The sequence below is a fragment of the Portunus trituberculatus genome, chromosome 45 (genome assembly GCF_017591435.1).
Source record: "Portunus trituberculatus isolate SZX2019 chromosome 45, ASM1759143v1, whole genome shotgun sequence".
In the NCBI taxonomy this organism is placed as follows: domain Eukaryota; kingdom Metazoa; phylum Arthropoda; class Malacostraca; order Decapoda; family Portunidae; genus Portunus; species Portunus trituberculatus.
Window position 1 is genome coordinate 8949980 of NC_059299.1, and position 16815 is coordinate 8966794.

At 42.0% G+C, this 16815-nt stretch overlaps 1 protein-coding gene across 13 annotated transcripts in view; it reads left to right on the forward strand.

The window, feature by feature from the left end:
- The window catches only part of LOC123519473 (inositol hexakisphosphate and diphosphoinositol-pentakisphosphate kinase 2-like), a 69282-nt gene that overhangs the window by 17087 nt on the left and 35380 nt on the right, over positions 1–16815 (forward strand). For 9 of the 13 annotated variants that reach the window (XM_045280797.1, XM_045280790.1, XM_045280802.1 and 6 more), the window contains 10 exons: positions 5138–5317; positions 5964–6104; positions 6251–6341; positions 6534–6688; positions 7828–7929; positions 8169–8359; positions 8758–8952; positions 9352–9438; positions 9663–9851; positions 15218–15265. In XM_045280797.1, coding sequence (XP_045136732.1) covers positions 5138–5317; positions 5964–6104; positions 6251–6341; positions 6534–6688; positions 7828–7929; positions 8169–8359; positions 8758–8952; positions 9352–9438; positions 9663–9851; positions 15218–15265 — 1379 coding nt within the window. The remainder of the gene's footprint in view (positions 1–5137; positions 5318–5963; positions 6105–6250; positions 6342–6533; positions 6689–7827; positions 7930–8168; positions 8360–8757; positions 8953–9351; positions 9439–9662; positions 9852–15217; positions 15266–16815) is intronic. The other 4 variants (XM_045280795.1, XM_045280799.1, XM_045280800.1 and 1 more) reach the window with 1 other exon arrangement.

Genomic DNA, 16815 nt, shown 5'->3' on the forward strand with positions numbered 1-16815 from the left:
CTCTTTCTCGTGCCCTGAGGTAAGGTCAGGGTGTCCTCTACTCCCTCCTTGTTAAGTCACGGGCGATGGGGTGGGGCGGGATGGGTCTTCCTGGTAGGGGGTCTCTTTCACTCCCCCACCTCTCCCCGCCCAGCCTCCCACGCCCCACGAACACCCATGCCCTCCAACTTGTTCCTCAATAAATCCTTGGCACGTTACTTGGCATGTGTCACGTGGGGAGAGAGAGAGAGAGAGAGAGAGAGAGAGAGAGAGAGAGAGAGAAATCACATAACGTATCATTCCTCATTTTTCACAATCATTTCCTTTTCCTTTAATTTCCCAGTACGTGTATTATTTATTTTCCCAGAGAGAGAGAGAGAGAGAGAGAGAGAGACCGTATTTAAACCCGTAGTTGCAATTCATGTATATTTTCCTCCCCGGTACATCACTCATATCGGAAACAAACCGTCTCTTTTATACCATAGGAGTGTATAGGAAGCGTAGGTGAGGTGGCGGTGGCGGTGGCGGTAGTGGTGGTGTCCTTGGCTGTGTCTTGAGTAGTTGTTAGGGTGTTCCCCGTGTGTGTGTGTGTGTGTGTGTGTGTGTGTGTGGCGACGTGCTACGATTTATGTCACACAGCTGATTGACTGACTAACTTACTAAGGATGTCTTCATTGTAGTTTGTGTGTTTGTGTGAGTATCTGTAGGTTTGTTCACTAAGTTGCGTTTGTGTTGCTGACTTGATTGGCTGGTGTGTCGCATTGGTTAAGTTTGCATGGCTGACTGACTGATTGAGTGTGTCGTGATAATTGCGTCATCAACTCGCTCGAATCTCTGTGTGTGTGTGTGTGTGTGTGTGTGTGTGTGTGTGTGTGTGTGTGTGTGTGTGTGTGTGTGTGTGTGTGTGTGTGTAATTCACCACGGTCGTCTGCTGGTCACCCAGCCAGTCTTCTCCATTACGGAGCGAGCTCAGAGCTCATAGACCGATCTTCGGGTAGGAGTGAGACCACAACACACTCCACACACCGGGAAAGCGAGGCCACAACCCCTCGAGTTACATCCCGTACCTATTTACTGCTAGGTGAACAGGGGCTACCCATTAAGAGGCTTGCCCATTTGCCTCGCCGCGCCGGGACTTGAACCTGGCCCTCTCGATTGTGAGTCGAGCGTACTAACCACTACACTACGCGGTGTGTGTGTGTGTGTGTGTGTGTGTGTGTGTGTGTGTGTGTGTGTGTGTGTGTGTGTGTGTAGCCAAGGTAGCAACAAAGAAATAAATAAAAAAAGGATTTATCTATTCACCAGTGTCATCACCTTAGATAACCTCTCTCTCTCTCTCTCTCTCTCTCTCTCTCTCTCTCTCTCTCTCTCTCTCTCTCTCTCTCTCTCTCTCTCTCTCTCTCTCTCTCTCTCGTCATGCAGTATATTAGTATTCAAGCACGGATTCCTCTCTTCATTTGTTCACATTGGGGGCGAGCTTTCACTACCAGCATGCTGAAATAGGGAAGTCAGGATAGACATGCAGGCTGGCAGGCAGGCAGGCTCAAGATGATGAAACAACTGATGCTATTCTTACTCAAAACTTTCAATCTTGTCACCAAACTTCTGCCAACTCTTGTTTTTCCTTCCCACATTCGTTTCCTCTCCATACAATTGCCTCTTGTTTACTTATCTCTTCTTTCTCCTCTGTTTCATCTCCATTTTTTTTCCTTCTCTTTTCCTCGTCATCCTCCTTTTTTCTTGTGTTTTCTTCCCATGTCCTTTTGATCTTGTTTACTTCACCTTCTCTTCCTCTGTCCCCACGTCTATTGAGCCGGCCCATTCTGTCCCCACATCTCAACCAGTCTCCCCACCAATGCCTCCTCATCAATACAGTTCTCCTCAACCTCTAACCTTCTCCCCATCATAATTCCACCTCCCCACACGTCGCTTCATCTCCCCTACCTACATCACCCACCCACGCACTGCCCCATCCACTCAGCGTCCTAGTTTAACGCACCTACCCATCCACCACCCCACAGTCAACCTCCACCCATGCCAGGACTAGGAGCGGCGCCCCCTTTTCCGCCAGCTTAACGCAAACAGGGGCATGTAGTCGTCGCCTCTTCTTGTCAGCCTTGAGCGTTATCTAGGGCAAGTTTTTCCCCAATTCTTTCCCCCAAGAATGCGGGTACTAATCAACGTGGTGCCCTTGTGCTGTTAAGAGGCGAGAGAGAAGGGCGGGAGGCGACAGACAGAGAAAGAGAGAGGAATAGTGGGGGCAGGTGGTGGTCTTGTCTTGTACGGTGTAAAGGAGTCTAAGTGGCAAGGAAGTCAAGTGGTGTTGTGATTAGTCTTATAGGTTCACAAGGCGGGAATTAATGAGTTGAGTTTTATACGGTTGTGTGAGTGAAGGGATCTGAGGGAGGGTTACTTATAGTGTAGTTATGACACACACACACACACACACACAAAGATAGATGCAGACGAATGTTTTATTGATCACAGATGTTCAGGGTCGAAAAAACACTCCATAAAAAATAAAAAACCAGACAGAGTAATACCAGAGCAACTAAGCCAGGACAACAAGTGGAGGACAAAGGCAGGAAGACAAAGAATCGCACCTTGAAAGTGAAGAAAAGTTAAATGAATTCAGAGGAACTTGAAAGGAAAGCAGTGAAATGAAGTGAATTGCAATGAGGAGGGACACACACACACACACACACACACACACACACACACACACACACACACACACAGTAACAGCAACCTTGGCAACACAGCACGTCTCTTCTAAAGTCTCACGCGCTGTGTTGTGTAAGAGTCTTGCCACGCACTGCCCTGTTGCACGCCAGTGACAGTGATGAACGTGACTCGAGGCACGACCTGTGACTCACGCATGATGGGAAATGAAGCGAAACAAAATGACCGCGGGGAAGGATTATTTTTTCATGTGTGTGTGTGTGTGTGTGTGTGTGTGTGTGTGTGTGTGTGTGTGTGTGTGTGTGTGTGTGTCTCTCTCTCTCTCTCTCTCTCTCTCTCTCTCTCTCTCTCTCTCTCTCTCTCTCTCTCTCTTCTTTGTGATTTGATTCGTATTTCTGCTCACGTCGATGAAAAGTGAAGCTAAGCCAAATAATCGGGAAATTGTAAAGGATATTCTGACTCGTATTTCTACAGGAGAATTGGAAAATGGAGCAAAATAAGAATGAATTGATAGATGATTTTATATGTATTTCCGCTGACGCACTTTGAAAGGAAAGGCGAAATGAAATAATCAGATGTAAATATAAAAAGTTGACTTACCAGTTATCAATAAATGGGGTTAGATCAATGTAACTCTCAATATAAACAAGTAAGACATTATTTGACTCAAGTAGACCAGAGAAAGATAAGAGAAACGCGTAATATCTTCAAGTAGGTTGATAAACACAAACAGTTGCCGATGTAAACACGATTTGATGAAGGTATGTTGAGATTGATAAAACACTCACAAGAAGGAAAGCACTTGTTCAGTTGGTGCACCTGTCATGACACTTACTCTTCCACTCCTCCTCCCCCTCCTCCTCCTCCTCCTCCCCCTCCTCCCCCTCCTCCTTTGTTTACTATCCTACCCTTTTGTTGAGAGAGAGAGAGAGAGAGAGAGAGAGAGAGAGAGAGAGAGAGAGAGAGAGAGAGATTGATAACAGAAAAAAAACCGTGTAGAAAACATAGTTAGTCATTACTGTGGACTTTAAAAATTGTGGTGTGAGAGCGGAGCGTTTCTGAATACTGGGCAGAGAGAGAGAGAGAGATGCATTGGATAATCAAGGCTATAGTGGTTAATTTCTAGTTATCAGGCATAAACAAGGTCTGTAAAAACTAGAAATCCGTAGTTAAAAAAAATAATCATATTCTCAGATATTCTCCAGAGGCACCAAAAATTTCTGAGAATCATGTTTTTTTTTTTTCTGTTTTTGCTAACCATGAATGTATTTGTGAGCATGTAACTTGTTTTTTTTTTTATTAACAGCTTAACAACTATGGAGATGATGTCTTGATTGTTTTTTTTTTTTTCTCTCGTATATATTGTAAGAGATTCAATTTACACACACACACACACACACACACACACACACACACACACACACACACACACATTGAAACATATTCTCATATCCTATCTATTTATCTATCTATCTAATTGTCTGCCTCCCTGTCCATCTATGTAACTGTATATATTTATCTATCTATCTGCCTATTTCAGCCTAACCTAACCTCCTTCCCCAACACACACACACACACACACACACACACACACACACACACACACACACACACACACACACACACACACACACACACACACACACACCTAACCTAACCTAACCCAAGAATCTAATGCAAGGAGTCACAAAGGGGGGGGGAGGAACTGAGTGACTGAATTCTGTGGGGCCAGGAACCTCAAGGCATACCACTGACTTTTTACCAATCAGGTCCTGGTGAATGTTGGTCTGCCTTGACTCTCCTGCCACCACTACTACATGCATTGCTAATACTTCTCTGTCCTCTAACATTACTTTGACTGTCTTTACTAGCAATATTTGGATCTTACATACTTTTCTGTCTTCCATAATGCTAGTATTACATGTATATTTAATTTTTTCTCTATCCTTTATCCTGCAACTCACACAGTCCTCTTTTTCCATTCTTCATATTTGGCCTGTTATGTTAAGAGCAGCTTCACATCGTACACTGTATTATCTCCCTCACTCCTCACCAACACTCATGACTCATTGAAAAACAGTCCTTTTCTCTTTCCATAATGCATAAACTCACAAGCAACAGTGACATTATTAAAAAAAAAAAAAAAACATCTAATTCTTAACCCTTTCAATGCTAACAGTATATTCTTTTTCTCACAATTCCTTAGCATTTTTCCTGATGTATATTTTTTGTATTAGCATATGTTAACTAATTTCACAGCATAGAAAATTAACCTCTTATTCTTTCTCTTCTTCATATGCTGTGAGTGAAAGGATTAAGACATTACCAGCCACAGGTGTTGAAAGAAAGACTAATTACTTACCAGAACAGCTCAGAACAATATAACAAACACTGACTGAAGATTAAAACACCTAATTCTTAAGACAACACCACCAACAGACACTGAGGAAAAGGGTTGCCGTTCTCTCTGCCACAGAATGACGGCATGGAGGTGCTGGAGGGGGAGGAGGGGGAGGTGCCAGTCAAGCAGGTGGTGGTGGGGATCTGTGCCATGGAGAAGAAATCTGGCTCTAAACCCATGAAGGAGATTCTCACCCGCCTGGAGGAGTTTGAGTTCATCCGCACTGTCATCTTTCCCGAGGAGGTGATCCTGAAGGTGGGTGGTTCCTCTAGGGAGCTGGATGGTTCCTCTTCTGTTTACTGGTTTCCCTATTTGTTCATCTGTTCTTGTGATTCATTATATATTGGTCTAGTGTCCTCATGTATTCTGACAGTGCAGTTTTCATATAGTATTTCTCAAGGGGATTCTGGGTGGTTCCTTATCTGTTTGCTAGTTCCCTTATTCATCCATCTCTTCATGTAATTCATTAGTTAGTGGGTTAGTGTCCTCTCTGGCAGCGCAGTTTTCATATAGTATTTCTCAAGGTGGGTGAGTAGCTGGGTGGTTCCTCTTTTGTTTGGTGACTCCCTTATTTGTTCATATCTTCATGCAATTCATTAGTTAGTGGGTTAGTGTCCTTATATATCTTGGTGGTGCAGTTTTAGATTCTATTTCTCACAATGGATTAATTTTACATCTCTTGTAATGCATTATAAATTTTGCTTGCTTCTTTTTAAATTAGCTTTCTATATATCCTTGTAGTACATTTTGAAATCCTACCTCTCACTTATTGGAATAGTTTCATGTATCCTGCCAGGTTAGTGTGCCTTTTTGTTTAGTTGTCTTTGTTGCCCTTGGCCAAATTACTCCACTTACATAAAAAAGAAAAAATCAATCACACCTACCTTGTCTCTCCCTGCAGGAACCCGTTGACAAGTGGCCACTGTGTGACTGCCTCATCAGCTTCCACTCCAAAGGGTTCCCGCTGGAGAAGGCGCAGGCATACACCGACCTCAGGAAACCATACATCATCAATGACCTCGAGAAGCAATATGACCTCCAGGTGAGTGTGTGACCTGCTATGTGTATGATGCAAGTTTGTATTTTCACTTTGTATGATTTGTAATGCATCTCTTGTCTTGTTTATGAATTTTGGTTTGGTTTTGAATTTGAGTTTTTAGTATGTGGTGTTTTTTTTTTCATTTACAGGACCGACGTGTGGTGTACAGCACGTTGCAGAGGGAAGGCATTGAGCTGCCACGCTTTGCCATTCTTGACAGAGATTCCAAAGATCCATCAAGTAAGTCTGTGGTGCTCCCCCTTACCTAGCCAGTGACGCCCTCTCATGTCCAGTGCTTTCTTTCACTAGTCACTTGCTGCTCTCTAATCTTTGTGTCTGATGTGAGGTTAACATTGAAATAACTGCTTCTTTAAATTAATTTTATTTGTAAAGCTCTTAATTTCTGAATCACGTATTTACATTCTCCCACAGAACGAGAACTCATAGAGGGAGAGGACCACGTGGAGGTGAATGGCGTCATATTCAACAAACCCTTCGTTGAGAAGCCAGTGTCAGCGGAGGACCACAACATTTACATTTACTACCCAACGTCAGCCGGCGGTGGCTCCCAGCGGCTGTTCAGGAAGGTGAGGAGTGTGGCAGGGACTGGTAATGGTGTTGCCTGCCAAGCCAGCCCGTGATTGGCATCTGTTAGCGCCGCCCGAACTCGAGACTCGTTGATGTCAGTTGCAAGTTACAGTAATACTTGTAGGCTGTTGGCTGACACACTTGTTGAGTCGTATACTGGTAGTGAGGCTTTGTTCGCTTGGCATAGTGAATGTTTTCATGATCCACTCATTTCCATAACTCAACACTGCAGTCACTCAAGGTGTGTTTGCAGCTGGGGTGTAGGAAGGATGGAGGAGAGAGAACCATCAAGGTCAGCTACTACTGCAGTGGCTTAAAGAAGGTCATGTGAGGTCAGGATGATTTAAGCTGGGTCAGGTTATGATCAAATCAATCATGAGTGTTTTTATCAGAAAAATGCCATCATTCTGCTTCATTTTATTTGTTTTCTTGCAAATCCTAGCATGACCTTCCTTGCCCTAAACATCCAGACCTGACATGACCTCTTGGGTCACTACAGGTGAGGAGTTTAGTTTTGCAGCAGAATGAAACCCACTCATCTTTATTACTCTGCTTGTCTAGATCTCCTAGTCACTCCTCAACTCCGCCTGACTGCCCTTCATGATCAACCAAAGTCCTGGCAGATAAATGACCCAATAACAACCTGTGCTAGTATGTACCCACTTGCCACCTGGTCCCTTACATGGACAGGGTTTGCTTAGGCTGCATCACCACCAGTCTAGAATCATGAGGCAGCCCATCCATCAGAGCACAGCAGTCCTCTCAGTAGCCTAGCGCAGCAGTGGTAACCCCTCTGCCTTGTGTATTGCTGACATGTTCATCATTAAACCACTACTTCCTTGGGAGAGTTACAATGGAAGCTTGGTGTAACCCTTAGCTTGCCAAGATTAACCCTGCCTGAGTGAAATGCCTTGGTTGACACTACTCATTATAGTAACTGCCTTGACAAATATCACTCTTCTCATTGTAATAGTAGAATACCGTAGTTGGAAATCTCAGTGAAAATTAACCTTGAGAGCTGGCAGTGCTCAAAGAACTAATGTTTTGTGAGTGGATCTGCAAAAGTAATGACAAAATAACAGACATGAAACCCCAAAAGATCTGTACTTAATCAGACATCTTTGTTGCTCCTGTACAGATTGGCTCCAGAAGTAGTGTGTATTCTCCAGAGAGCAGAGTGAGAAAAACAGGCTCCTACATCTATGAGGACTTCATGCCTACTGACGGAACTGATGTGAAGGTGAGCATAAGTGGCTGGGATGGGCTATGGTAGACTGGATTGGGATGAACTTAGTTAGAATGGGTTGGGCTGTGATTGGTTTGGCGGGGTAAACTAGGATGGGATGTACTGAATTAGATTAGGCTTGGATGGACTTGGGGGTGTTGGGGTGGGCTGGGCTGGGTGGGACTGGCATATAATTTATCTTTCCTCTTCTGTTAACCAAAATCACACATAACATCTCTGTACATTCCCTGCAGGTGTACACAGTGGGCCCAGATTATGCCCATGCAGAAGCCAGAAAGTCACCCGCTCTGGATGGGAAAGTGGAGAGGGACAGTGAAGGGAAGGAGGTGCGCTACCCAGTCATTCTTTCTAATGCTGAGAAGCTGATAGCAAGAAAAGTGTGCCTGGCATTCAAACAGACAGTGTGTGGGTTTGATTTGCTAAGGTAAGACTGCAGTGTTTGTTGTAGAGTGATAAAGAAGATGTGGTCATATTGCTTATTTACCTTCTGAAGAGTTGCTGGTATGTTGTTTTACCCACTCAAATACTAATGAATATTTCCTGTTTTATCTGAATCATCACTGACAAAATTAACATCTATGATATTAATGAATTTAGTTCATAACATTCAGTAAAATATCCCCAAGTGCTAACCAATATTCCTCGTCTTCTACTTGAATCATCATTGTTTTCATCTTGCAACCAACAAAGCAAGGAGCAAATGTTATACCTGTGATATTAACAATCTCATCTCATAGTAGTCATTAAAAGATTCTCAAATAACAATGAATACTTCTTGTTACTTTTCATTCACCACTGTTGTCTTTATCTCTCCACCAACAGAGCAAATGGCAAGTCTTATGTCTGTGATGTTAATGGATTCAGCTTTGTGAAGAACTCCAGCAAGTATTATGATGACTGTGCCAAGATTCTGGGCAACATGATCCTGCGGGAGTTGGCGCCCACCTTCCACCTCCCTTGGGCCATCCCCTTCCAGTTGGATGACCCGCCCTTCGTCCCAACCACCTTCGGGAAAATGTACATGATTTTTTATGTGTGTGTGTGTGTGTGTGCGTGTGTGTGTGTGTTGGTTATGTCTTTCTGTGTGTGACTGATTTGCTTTGGTGTGTCCTGTGTGTGTTGGTCGTATTTTCTTGCATGTGACTCTTATAATTTTTGTGCTACATATATGCTATATAGCTATATGTTATACTTCACTGATCATGTGATTCATTATGTTATAGTCTCTTTAACAAATACGAAGTTCTTGACTATAAGATTTACAAGATAGATTTATACTGTGAATACACCAATTATTGTACTTCATTGAGCTTGCATAACTTTCCAACAGATGATGGATTCTCTATTTGAATAACATAGATGGAATGTTAGTGATGTGTGAGGCTGGTGTGACATGTGGTGTGTATCTCCACACAGGATGGAGCTGCGGTGTGTGGTGGCCGTCATCAGGCATGGAGACAGAACACCCAAACAGAAAATGAAGATGGAAGTCAGACATCCTAAGTAAGTATCAAATAATCCACTTCACACTAAATACATTTTGATTTTTTCTTAGCTTTGTTTTTCCTTTTTTTGACCTAGACACTTAAGTAAATATTTTTGGAATTCTACACTCAGATTCTTTGTCTTGTTTTGCTAAATAAGACCCAAACTTTTTATGGCTTTGGTAATTTGCACTTTTCACCAACATGTCATTAATTAAACATGTTGGAATTGTTTACCCTCAGATTCTTTGCCTTGTTTGCCAAATATGATGGGTACAAGGATGGCCATGTGAAGCTAAAGAAGCCTAAGCAGCTACAGGAGGTGCTGGACATTGCTCGTTCATTGCTTGGGGAGATTGAGCAGAAGCGAGCAGATCCAGAGACAGAGGAGAAGAAGGGGAAACTGGAGCAGCTCAAAAGTGTCCTTGAAATGTGAGTGTGTAGGTACCTTATGGAGCTGAGTGTGAACCCTTTGTAGACGTGACATGGTTGTGTTCATCTTTCCCTCTTCTGTATTCTTCATCTCTCAGTCCTAAAACACACACACACACACACACACACACACACACACACACACACACACACACACACACACACACACACACACACACACACACACACACACACACACACACACACACACACACACACACACACACACTGCTGCTGGTAACAGAAAAAGCTAGAAGGACAAGAGGACCTGTAAAGTACATTAGGATGAGGCAGTGTGTGAAGGATATTGGAAAATAGTTTTCCACATAGAATGATGGAAAAGTGGAATGCATTGAGTGATGAAGTTGTTACAGCACATAATGTGCATAATTTTAAAAAAAATTGGATGAAATAAGACATGGAAACAGGACACTATGAGCCCTGATTGAACCCTGTATAATACGACTAGGTAAATACACACACACACATATGTGTGACAGGATGACTTGAGCCAATCTCAAGTACTTCTGTTTGCTCTGACCAGATAAACACATTCACATAACACAAGACCAGAGTTTCCTTTTAAGTTACTGAGAACCAAAGATAACTAGAATTCTGTTAGGGTTAAAAGGTATTTTCTTTTTTTTTCCTGCTCCCAATCTCATTTTGTACTGTTTAGTTCCCCTGTTGTGCCTTTACCTAGTGCATGCTTTGTTGTGTCTTTTGGTAGCTTTCTATGTGTTAATTTATCCTAGTGTTGAGTCTTGAGTATTAAGACTAATCCCTAAGTTCCTTGATTTCTTTGCTTTCATGAGGCCAAAGTGTTAAGGTGTAGCAGAAAACAGTTGGAGTTACGCAGCAGGAGCAGGTGTATTACAGTGTCTGATACCCTTTCAACAGGATCAGTGCCACAAACACTACTCCTGTGTGTTGGATCAGGTGGTGTTATTGGGATCATAACTTCCTCTTTTGATTGCAAAGCAGGAAAGGTGTAGGGAGTGTGAATAAGATTTATTTTGTATGTGTGTGTTTTGAGGCAGGTAACTAGTCAGTGCATTGTTCAGGAGAAGTTAGGTGTGTGAATGTGCTGATGTCTTACTCCTTTAAGAGTTTAAATTTTTATTTTTGCCTTCATCTTATTTCATTTATTTCTTATTTTTGCCTTCATCTTATTCCATTCACATTATTATTAGTTGTAATCTAAGTTACTCATATTTTCAGGAAATTTTCTATTGAGTATTATTGTGTCTGTGTACCTCATGCCTTTATCCAAGAAGGTGTAGTGGGAAACCTTTTGTAGACAGTGTAGTGTGGGGCATGGCTGTAAGGCTGTGCTGGCTGTGTAGTGTGAGGTGGGAGGCACTCTGTGGTGAAGTGTTGGGTGTTACAGCAGCACCTTTGTTATAATACCAAAAAGGAGACACACTGTTGACCAAGGCAGGCTAGAGGTGATCCATTACTCAGAATGTGATAGGATGCACTGAGGCTGACAAGGCATGGTGAGGACAAAGAGAAATGGAAGTTTTCATGATTTTATCTCCCAGCAGCTCCATGATGGATGAGATTCACCATCCTGTTGGTCATTTATGTACCACCGAGATAGACGAAGCTCAGCTGATCACGACACAGTGATGCCGGCCACCCCGGGTGAAGCCTCCATGCCCCCCCTCTGGACCCTGAACTTTTGTCCCTAGGTTCATGACAGGCTGCAGGCCGGCCCATCCCTCCCCCATGGAAGACTGTTGTGCTGTCACTCCTAACTCTGAGTTATTGATAATAGATTTCCTTGATTGAACAATTAAGGATTAGCTATTGCACATTGTGGAAGGCAAACTGTTCTCAGATCAGTGTGTGGACCAAGCTTTGTGCAGCTCAGCCTGAGTCAGGAAAAGCTGGTGCTCCATCAGGTCCACTCTCATGGCTTCCTCCTCTTCTGTACAATCAATTTTTTTTTTTCTCTCTCTCCAGAAAGGCAGTGCATGATTGTGTTGTAGAATTTTGTTTGTTTTGTTTGTTTTACATTTTTTAAAACAGAAAGAACAAGAGACACTGCTTTCAAAAGTTCTAACCTTCTTTTCCTATTTTTCTACAGTACAGTTACTGAATACTATATTTTTATATAAAATCAGTTTTAAGTTTTCTTATGTAGATAGTGTATAGAGAAGTGTTTTGTTTCTAGTGTATTTATAGGGAGTCTGTGTATGTACATTAAAGTAGCATCTGTCTTATTTTTATTTTTCCTTCCACTGACAACCACAGGTCCTTGGAAGGGCCTGTGTAGCAGTAGTGGGTGATTGTGTTGCTGTGTGGGCTGGTACACCCTTGTAGTGATGCTCAGTAGAATTACTCTCAGATCTTTGTAGTGCGTAGTTTGAGGGTTTGACGTGTAGGGAGACCTGAAGAGAGACTGCCCAGGTGAGGCAAGTGGCAGTGTTGCAGTGATAGGTACTAGTGTTGACACAAAGTATCACTACTTGTGAATGCAAAATGAGCATACTTGAACAAGATATGGCATTACATATCTTTGTTTCAGGAGTAACATTGTAATTAGTTTTGAGTGGAGCAGTGGTTCCCCAGACTGAGTTGAAGCATGTATCTTCTCAATACTCAGATGGACTATAGCAGAATCTGGGTGCTGGAGGCTGGTGAAGAGTGGCACTTAAAGGAAGACAGTGTTCCTGATAGTGTCTTGAATACTCATTGCTTTGTATATGTGAAAGAAGTATTACAAGGAACTATTTGAGTAAGGAAAAGAAAAGTAAAAGAAATAATGTTTTGGAGAATGGAGGAAATTGAGTACTATATATGTATTAGCTTCCATGTAATTCTCACTTATTGACAGTATTATTTATTTGAATTGTCACAGGGAAATGTGACTTTATATCCATGACAGCTCTGCTTGCATTTACGGTTGCAAGCAAGAACTGTAAGTGTTAATTAATATTAATACACTGCATTATGATGGAGAAGTATATGGTGCTCCTTAAGTGACATTATGGGTTTGCTGAGATGTAGTGATTCATCCCAGCGCCTTCCCAGTGCACACTTGCCTGGTGGCTGGGCTGGGAGGAACCCATTTGATTGGTGACTACATGGCATTGGAGGAGGGGGGTGCTTATCACAGGTACAGACAAGTGCAGCACAGAAAGAACAGACTAAGAGGTCATGGACAGCAGGAGTCATGATATCAGGTCTTGGAAAGGTTTTTGAGTTGCTTGGTGTGACTGACAGATAAAGCATCATTTCTCCCCCCATTTTGTCTCACTTTTTAGATATGTCAGTGCAAAGGAGGAGGAGAGCAATAACAAGAATGAGGAAATAGAGACTGACTTTACAAGTAGTGCCCCATTAACTTGAATAAGCCACTAAAACCTTCCACTAGATAAGTACAGTAAGGTAAATAATGGGTTAAGGATAATGAAGTCCGCAGCTGTGGGTGGATGTAGAAGCTGGGAGGAAATATAATACTGGTACGGTAGCCTCATCTTCATCTTAATTGTAAGACCTCACAAGCTGCTGTGTCTGAGTGTGGCACCGAGTAACTACTGTCAAAATAAGGTGAAACATAAACACTTGCAGCAAAGGCTTATTGACACCTAAAATACAACTAGGTTAATACACAAGCTACAGGAGATAGACATAACCAAATATGCAGAAGAACACCACATGAACCAATGTGTTAGTACTGGTATAGAGGCAGACAAACCTTTGTCATCCCTTCATAGACCAACCTGTTTAGAAAACCATAGAGAAACAACTCTGGGATATAACTGGGTCCTCAATTCTGAAGTGCTGTATTTCTTAATGCCACAGAGATTATTAACATTGTAATGAGTGTTTTCCCATTGATGGCACAAAATCCTTGTTACATTATCGCTAGGAACGTGAAAATACCTTTAGAAAATTTTGATAATTCATACTAGAACCTGCTGAAAGTCAAGTTAGGCATAATAGAGGTGCCTAGTAACTTGGGTGTGGTTGGTCTTTGTCCTCACTTGGCTGAAGAGTAAAGCATCAGAGGAGCATTGCAATAGAACAGGAATCCTCAATACAGGTTGACACTGCTAAAAGTAACAAGCTGAGCAGACCAGTAATATAAAATAAACTTCTTGAAATAATGTAGTGTGGACCTTGAGCTGCCATCCTGAATCAGAGCTATGGAACTGTACGATAACTCCATTGAATGTCCCCTCACCCCATTACTTTGAGTTACCTTGAAAGACACACTGTTCTTTTGATTTGCCCCTTGGAATGTAGACTGCATTTTCCTTACTACAGGAAGAAATTATCCTTCAGAAAAGTATCTATATCTCATACATATTGTAGGATGAAGAGATGTAGTAAGGCCACACTGATGATGAAAATATTAGGACATATATAGTGAAACACTCTGTCCTCTCATCATGATTGTTTTCATAGGCCATGTAGATCATTAGCCTGGTTCTCAAGAGTGTTTCTCCATATAAATTTTAAATCTCCTTAATCTGTCACTACAATAGAACTATAAAAATGCCCTTAGAATTACATTTAAGTTTGACTAGAGCCTTTTGAAAGTAGAGTAGATGCAATGCAGAAGTGTTCCAGGGTATGTTTCTCAATGTTAGCAAGGATTGCTGACTCGTGAAGGAAACCAGGGCAGAGTAATTAGTTACCAGAGGAGGAAGGTGACAGCAGTGAGGGATGTGACTGGTATAAGATATAAGTAGATAGCAGGGAATACCAATGACACAGGAATAGCAAGAACAAATGAGATGTGTGTACAGATGATAAATAGAATAAGTGTGCAGGGATGTGTATGATACATTGATAATATATATGAGAGGGAAGATCATTATTGTGGTATGTAGGGAAGGAATGAGGCTCAAGGATGATATTGGTGTGGAATGATAGGGGAAAAATTAAGAAAAAAAAGGGAAAATCTTTTATTAAAGTTATTACAGAAAAGAAACATGCAGGAGGATAAGAAAGAAACATGATTGGTATGAGTAAAAAGTAGTGAAAGGAGAGGTTTTATAGGAAAATTTTAATGGGAATGTAAAGATAATAGAATGACTAAGGAGGATGAATAGACTTAAGAAAATAGTGTATGTGTGTGTGTGTGTGGTGGGAGGTTAAGGTGATTCCTACGAGGACACACCTGTTCTTTTAAATAAGAGTAGGACAGAAGGTGTCTGGATTCAGCGTTGCATTGGGCCAAGATGCTACAGCTGTGTTTTGTCCTTCAGTTCTCAAGTGTTAGCAACTCTTGCAAAGTTTGGCCTCAGTTTTTTTTTTTTTTTTTTTTTTTTCCGTCTGAGGTGACCCAACCCTAATGCTGGCCAGATAGTTGATGCCATCACTTAATGTTTGCCATCTTCTTTCTACAGTTTTCTAAAGGAGCTCAGGTTGCAAGAGGAACAACTTTGCTGTATGACGTAAGTCAGTCCTCGCCTCCTCCTTCCTGCATTGACTTGGGTTATCTTAGACCAAATATGAAGCTGTGTGGTTCTGGTAACAGTGAAATTTATGAGAAAGAACACCTTAGGAATCTATTTTCTTCTCCACTTTTGAACTTTCCTCCCTCTTTTTCCATAATGCCTGCGAGTTGAATGTGCCAATAGAACACGACTCCTTGATCAGAGGGAATGCTGCATTACCTTGTCTGTGACCCAGTGAATGCAACTCCTGCTTACACTAGGATGACCTGATCATGGTGAATTTGACCTCAATAGGTTACTATAACCACACAAGTTTTGTATGGCTTAAATTGCTGCCTCCTTAGTTGTCTCTGTGTGGTCACTTGTGCTTTGGCTCAGTTGGGGTTTTGCCTCATGGTATGTCTCATGCTGTTGTTGGCCGCTGTTTACCGGTGGGAGTAATACCACTACTACTATTACCCTCTGTTGGATGTTTTATGCACATGACGATACACATTTGTTGGTCATCTCGGTTCTCTTAGTACATACTGGGAAGGAATGAACTGTATGTATACATATACGTATATATAAATATATTCTCTCAGCATGCACAGATCAAGACAGATGCTTCATAAATTAGATGTAGAAATTATACATTTTATGGATTGGGATGAGCACCTCTGCCTGTGATGCCTTGGCACCTCCTGCCCACCCCACACCACCAACTGTTGTGATACATGCATCAATACCAGACATTCCCCATGTAACTGTCTTCATTCTGCTTACAAAATCACCATCATTGTGTGAGAGAGAGAAAGAGAGAGAATTGGTGCATTTAAAGGCATGTATGTGAGTTTTTTTAATAGATATCAGTTACAAAGTTTCATCTTATCAGTGGCCCTTGGTGTGTCAGTTGTCACCCTCTCACTGCTCAGCAAGCAGGTGCAAGATAAGACAGTCTAGGACACAAGTACTGAGGATCAGAAGGCTCTGTTGTAGGGCTGGAGAGGGAGGAAGGAAGGAAGGTGTAGGAATGATGCAGCAGGTTAAGTTAGGAGTTTCTCGTTGATGTCTGGCTTTAAGTGACAGTGACAGACAAACAATTAATGTGTGAAATAGAGACTGTTGCATGAATGGTAATAAATTTCTGATGGAGTTTCTCACTGGAACTTTAGTGATGGTCTGGCTCAGAAGTTCTTTTAAACCTAGTAATGGATAGGTGGCAGATAGAAAGTAAATTGAACAGTGGTTACAGTATGAGTGGCTATAGGATACTGAGAACAACAAAGTACACAAGAGAGCTTTAAGTAAAGTAATGTTAGGAATGGAGAGAGAGAGAGAGAGAGGTCATTCAACCACCATCTACTATTGCCTGCCTTTGGTGATACTGAAGTACTTGAGAAATGATTACGTTGCTACTCATACAACTACAACTCTTGACCCTCACTCACTGCGATGAGAGTGTGATAGTGAAGCAGTGCCTTTCAGGGACTAATAATAATAAGAAAAAAAACATTAGCTTGATACGGGAAGCCAATAGTTATCAAGGTACCCAAGGAAAGATAGGC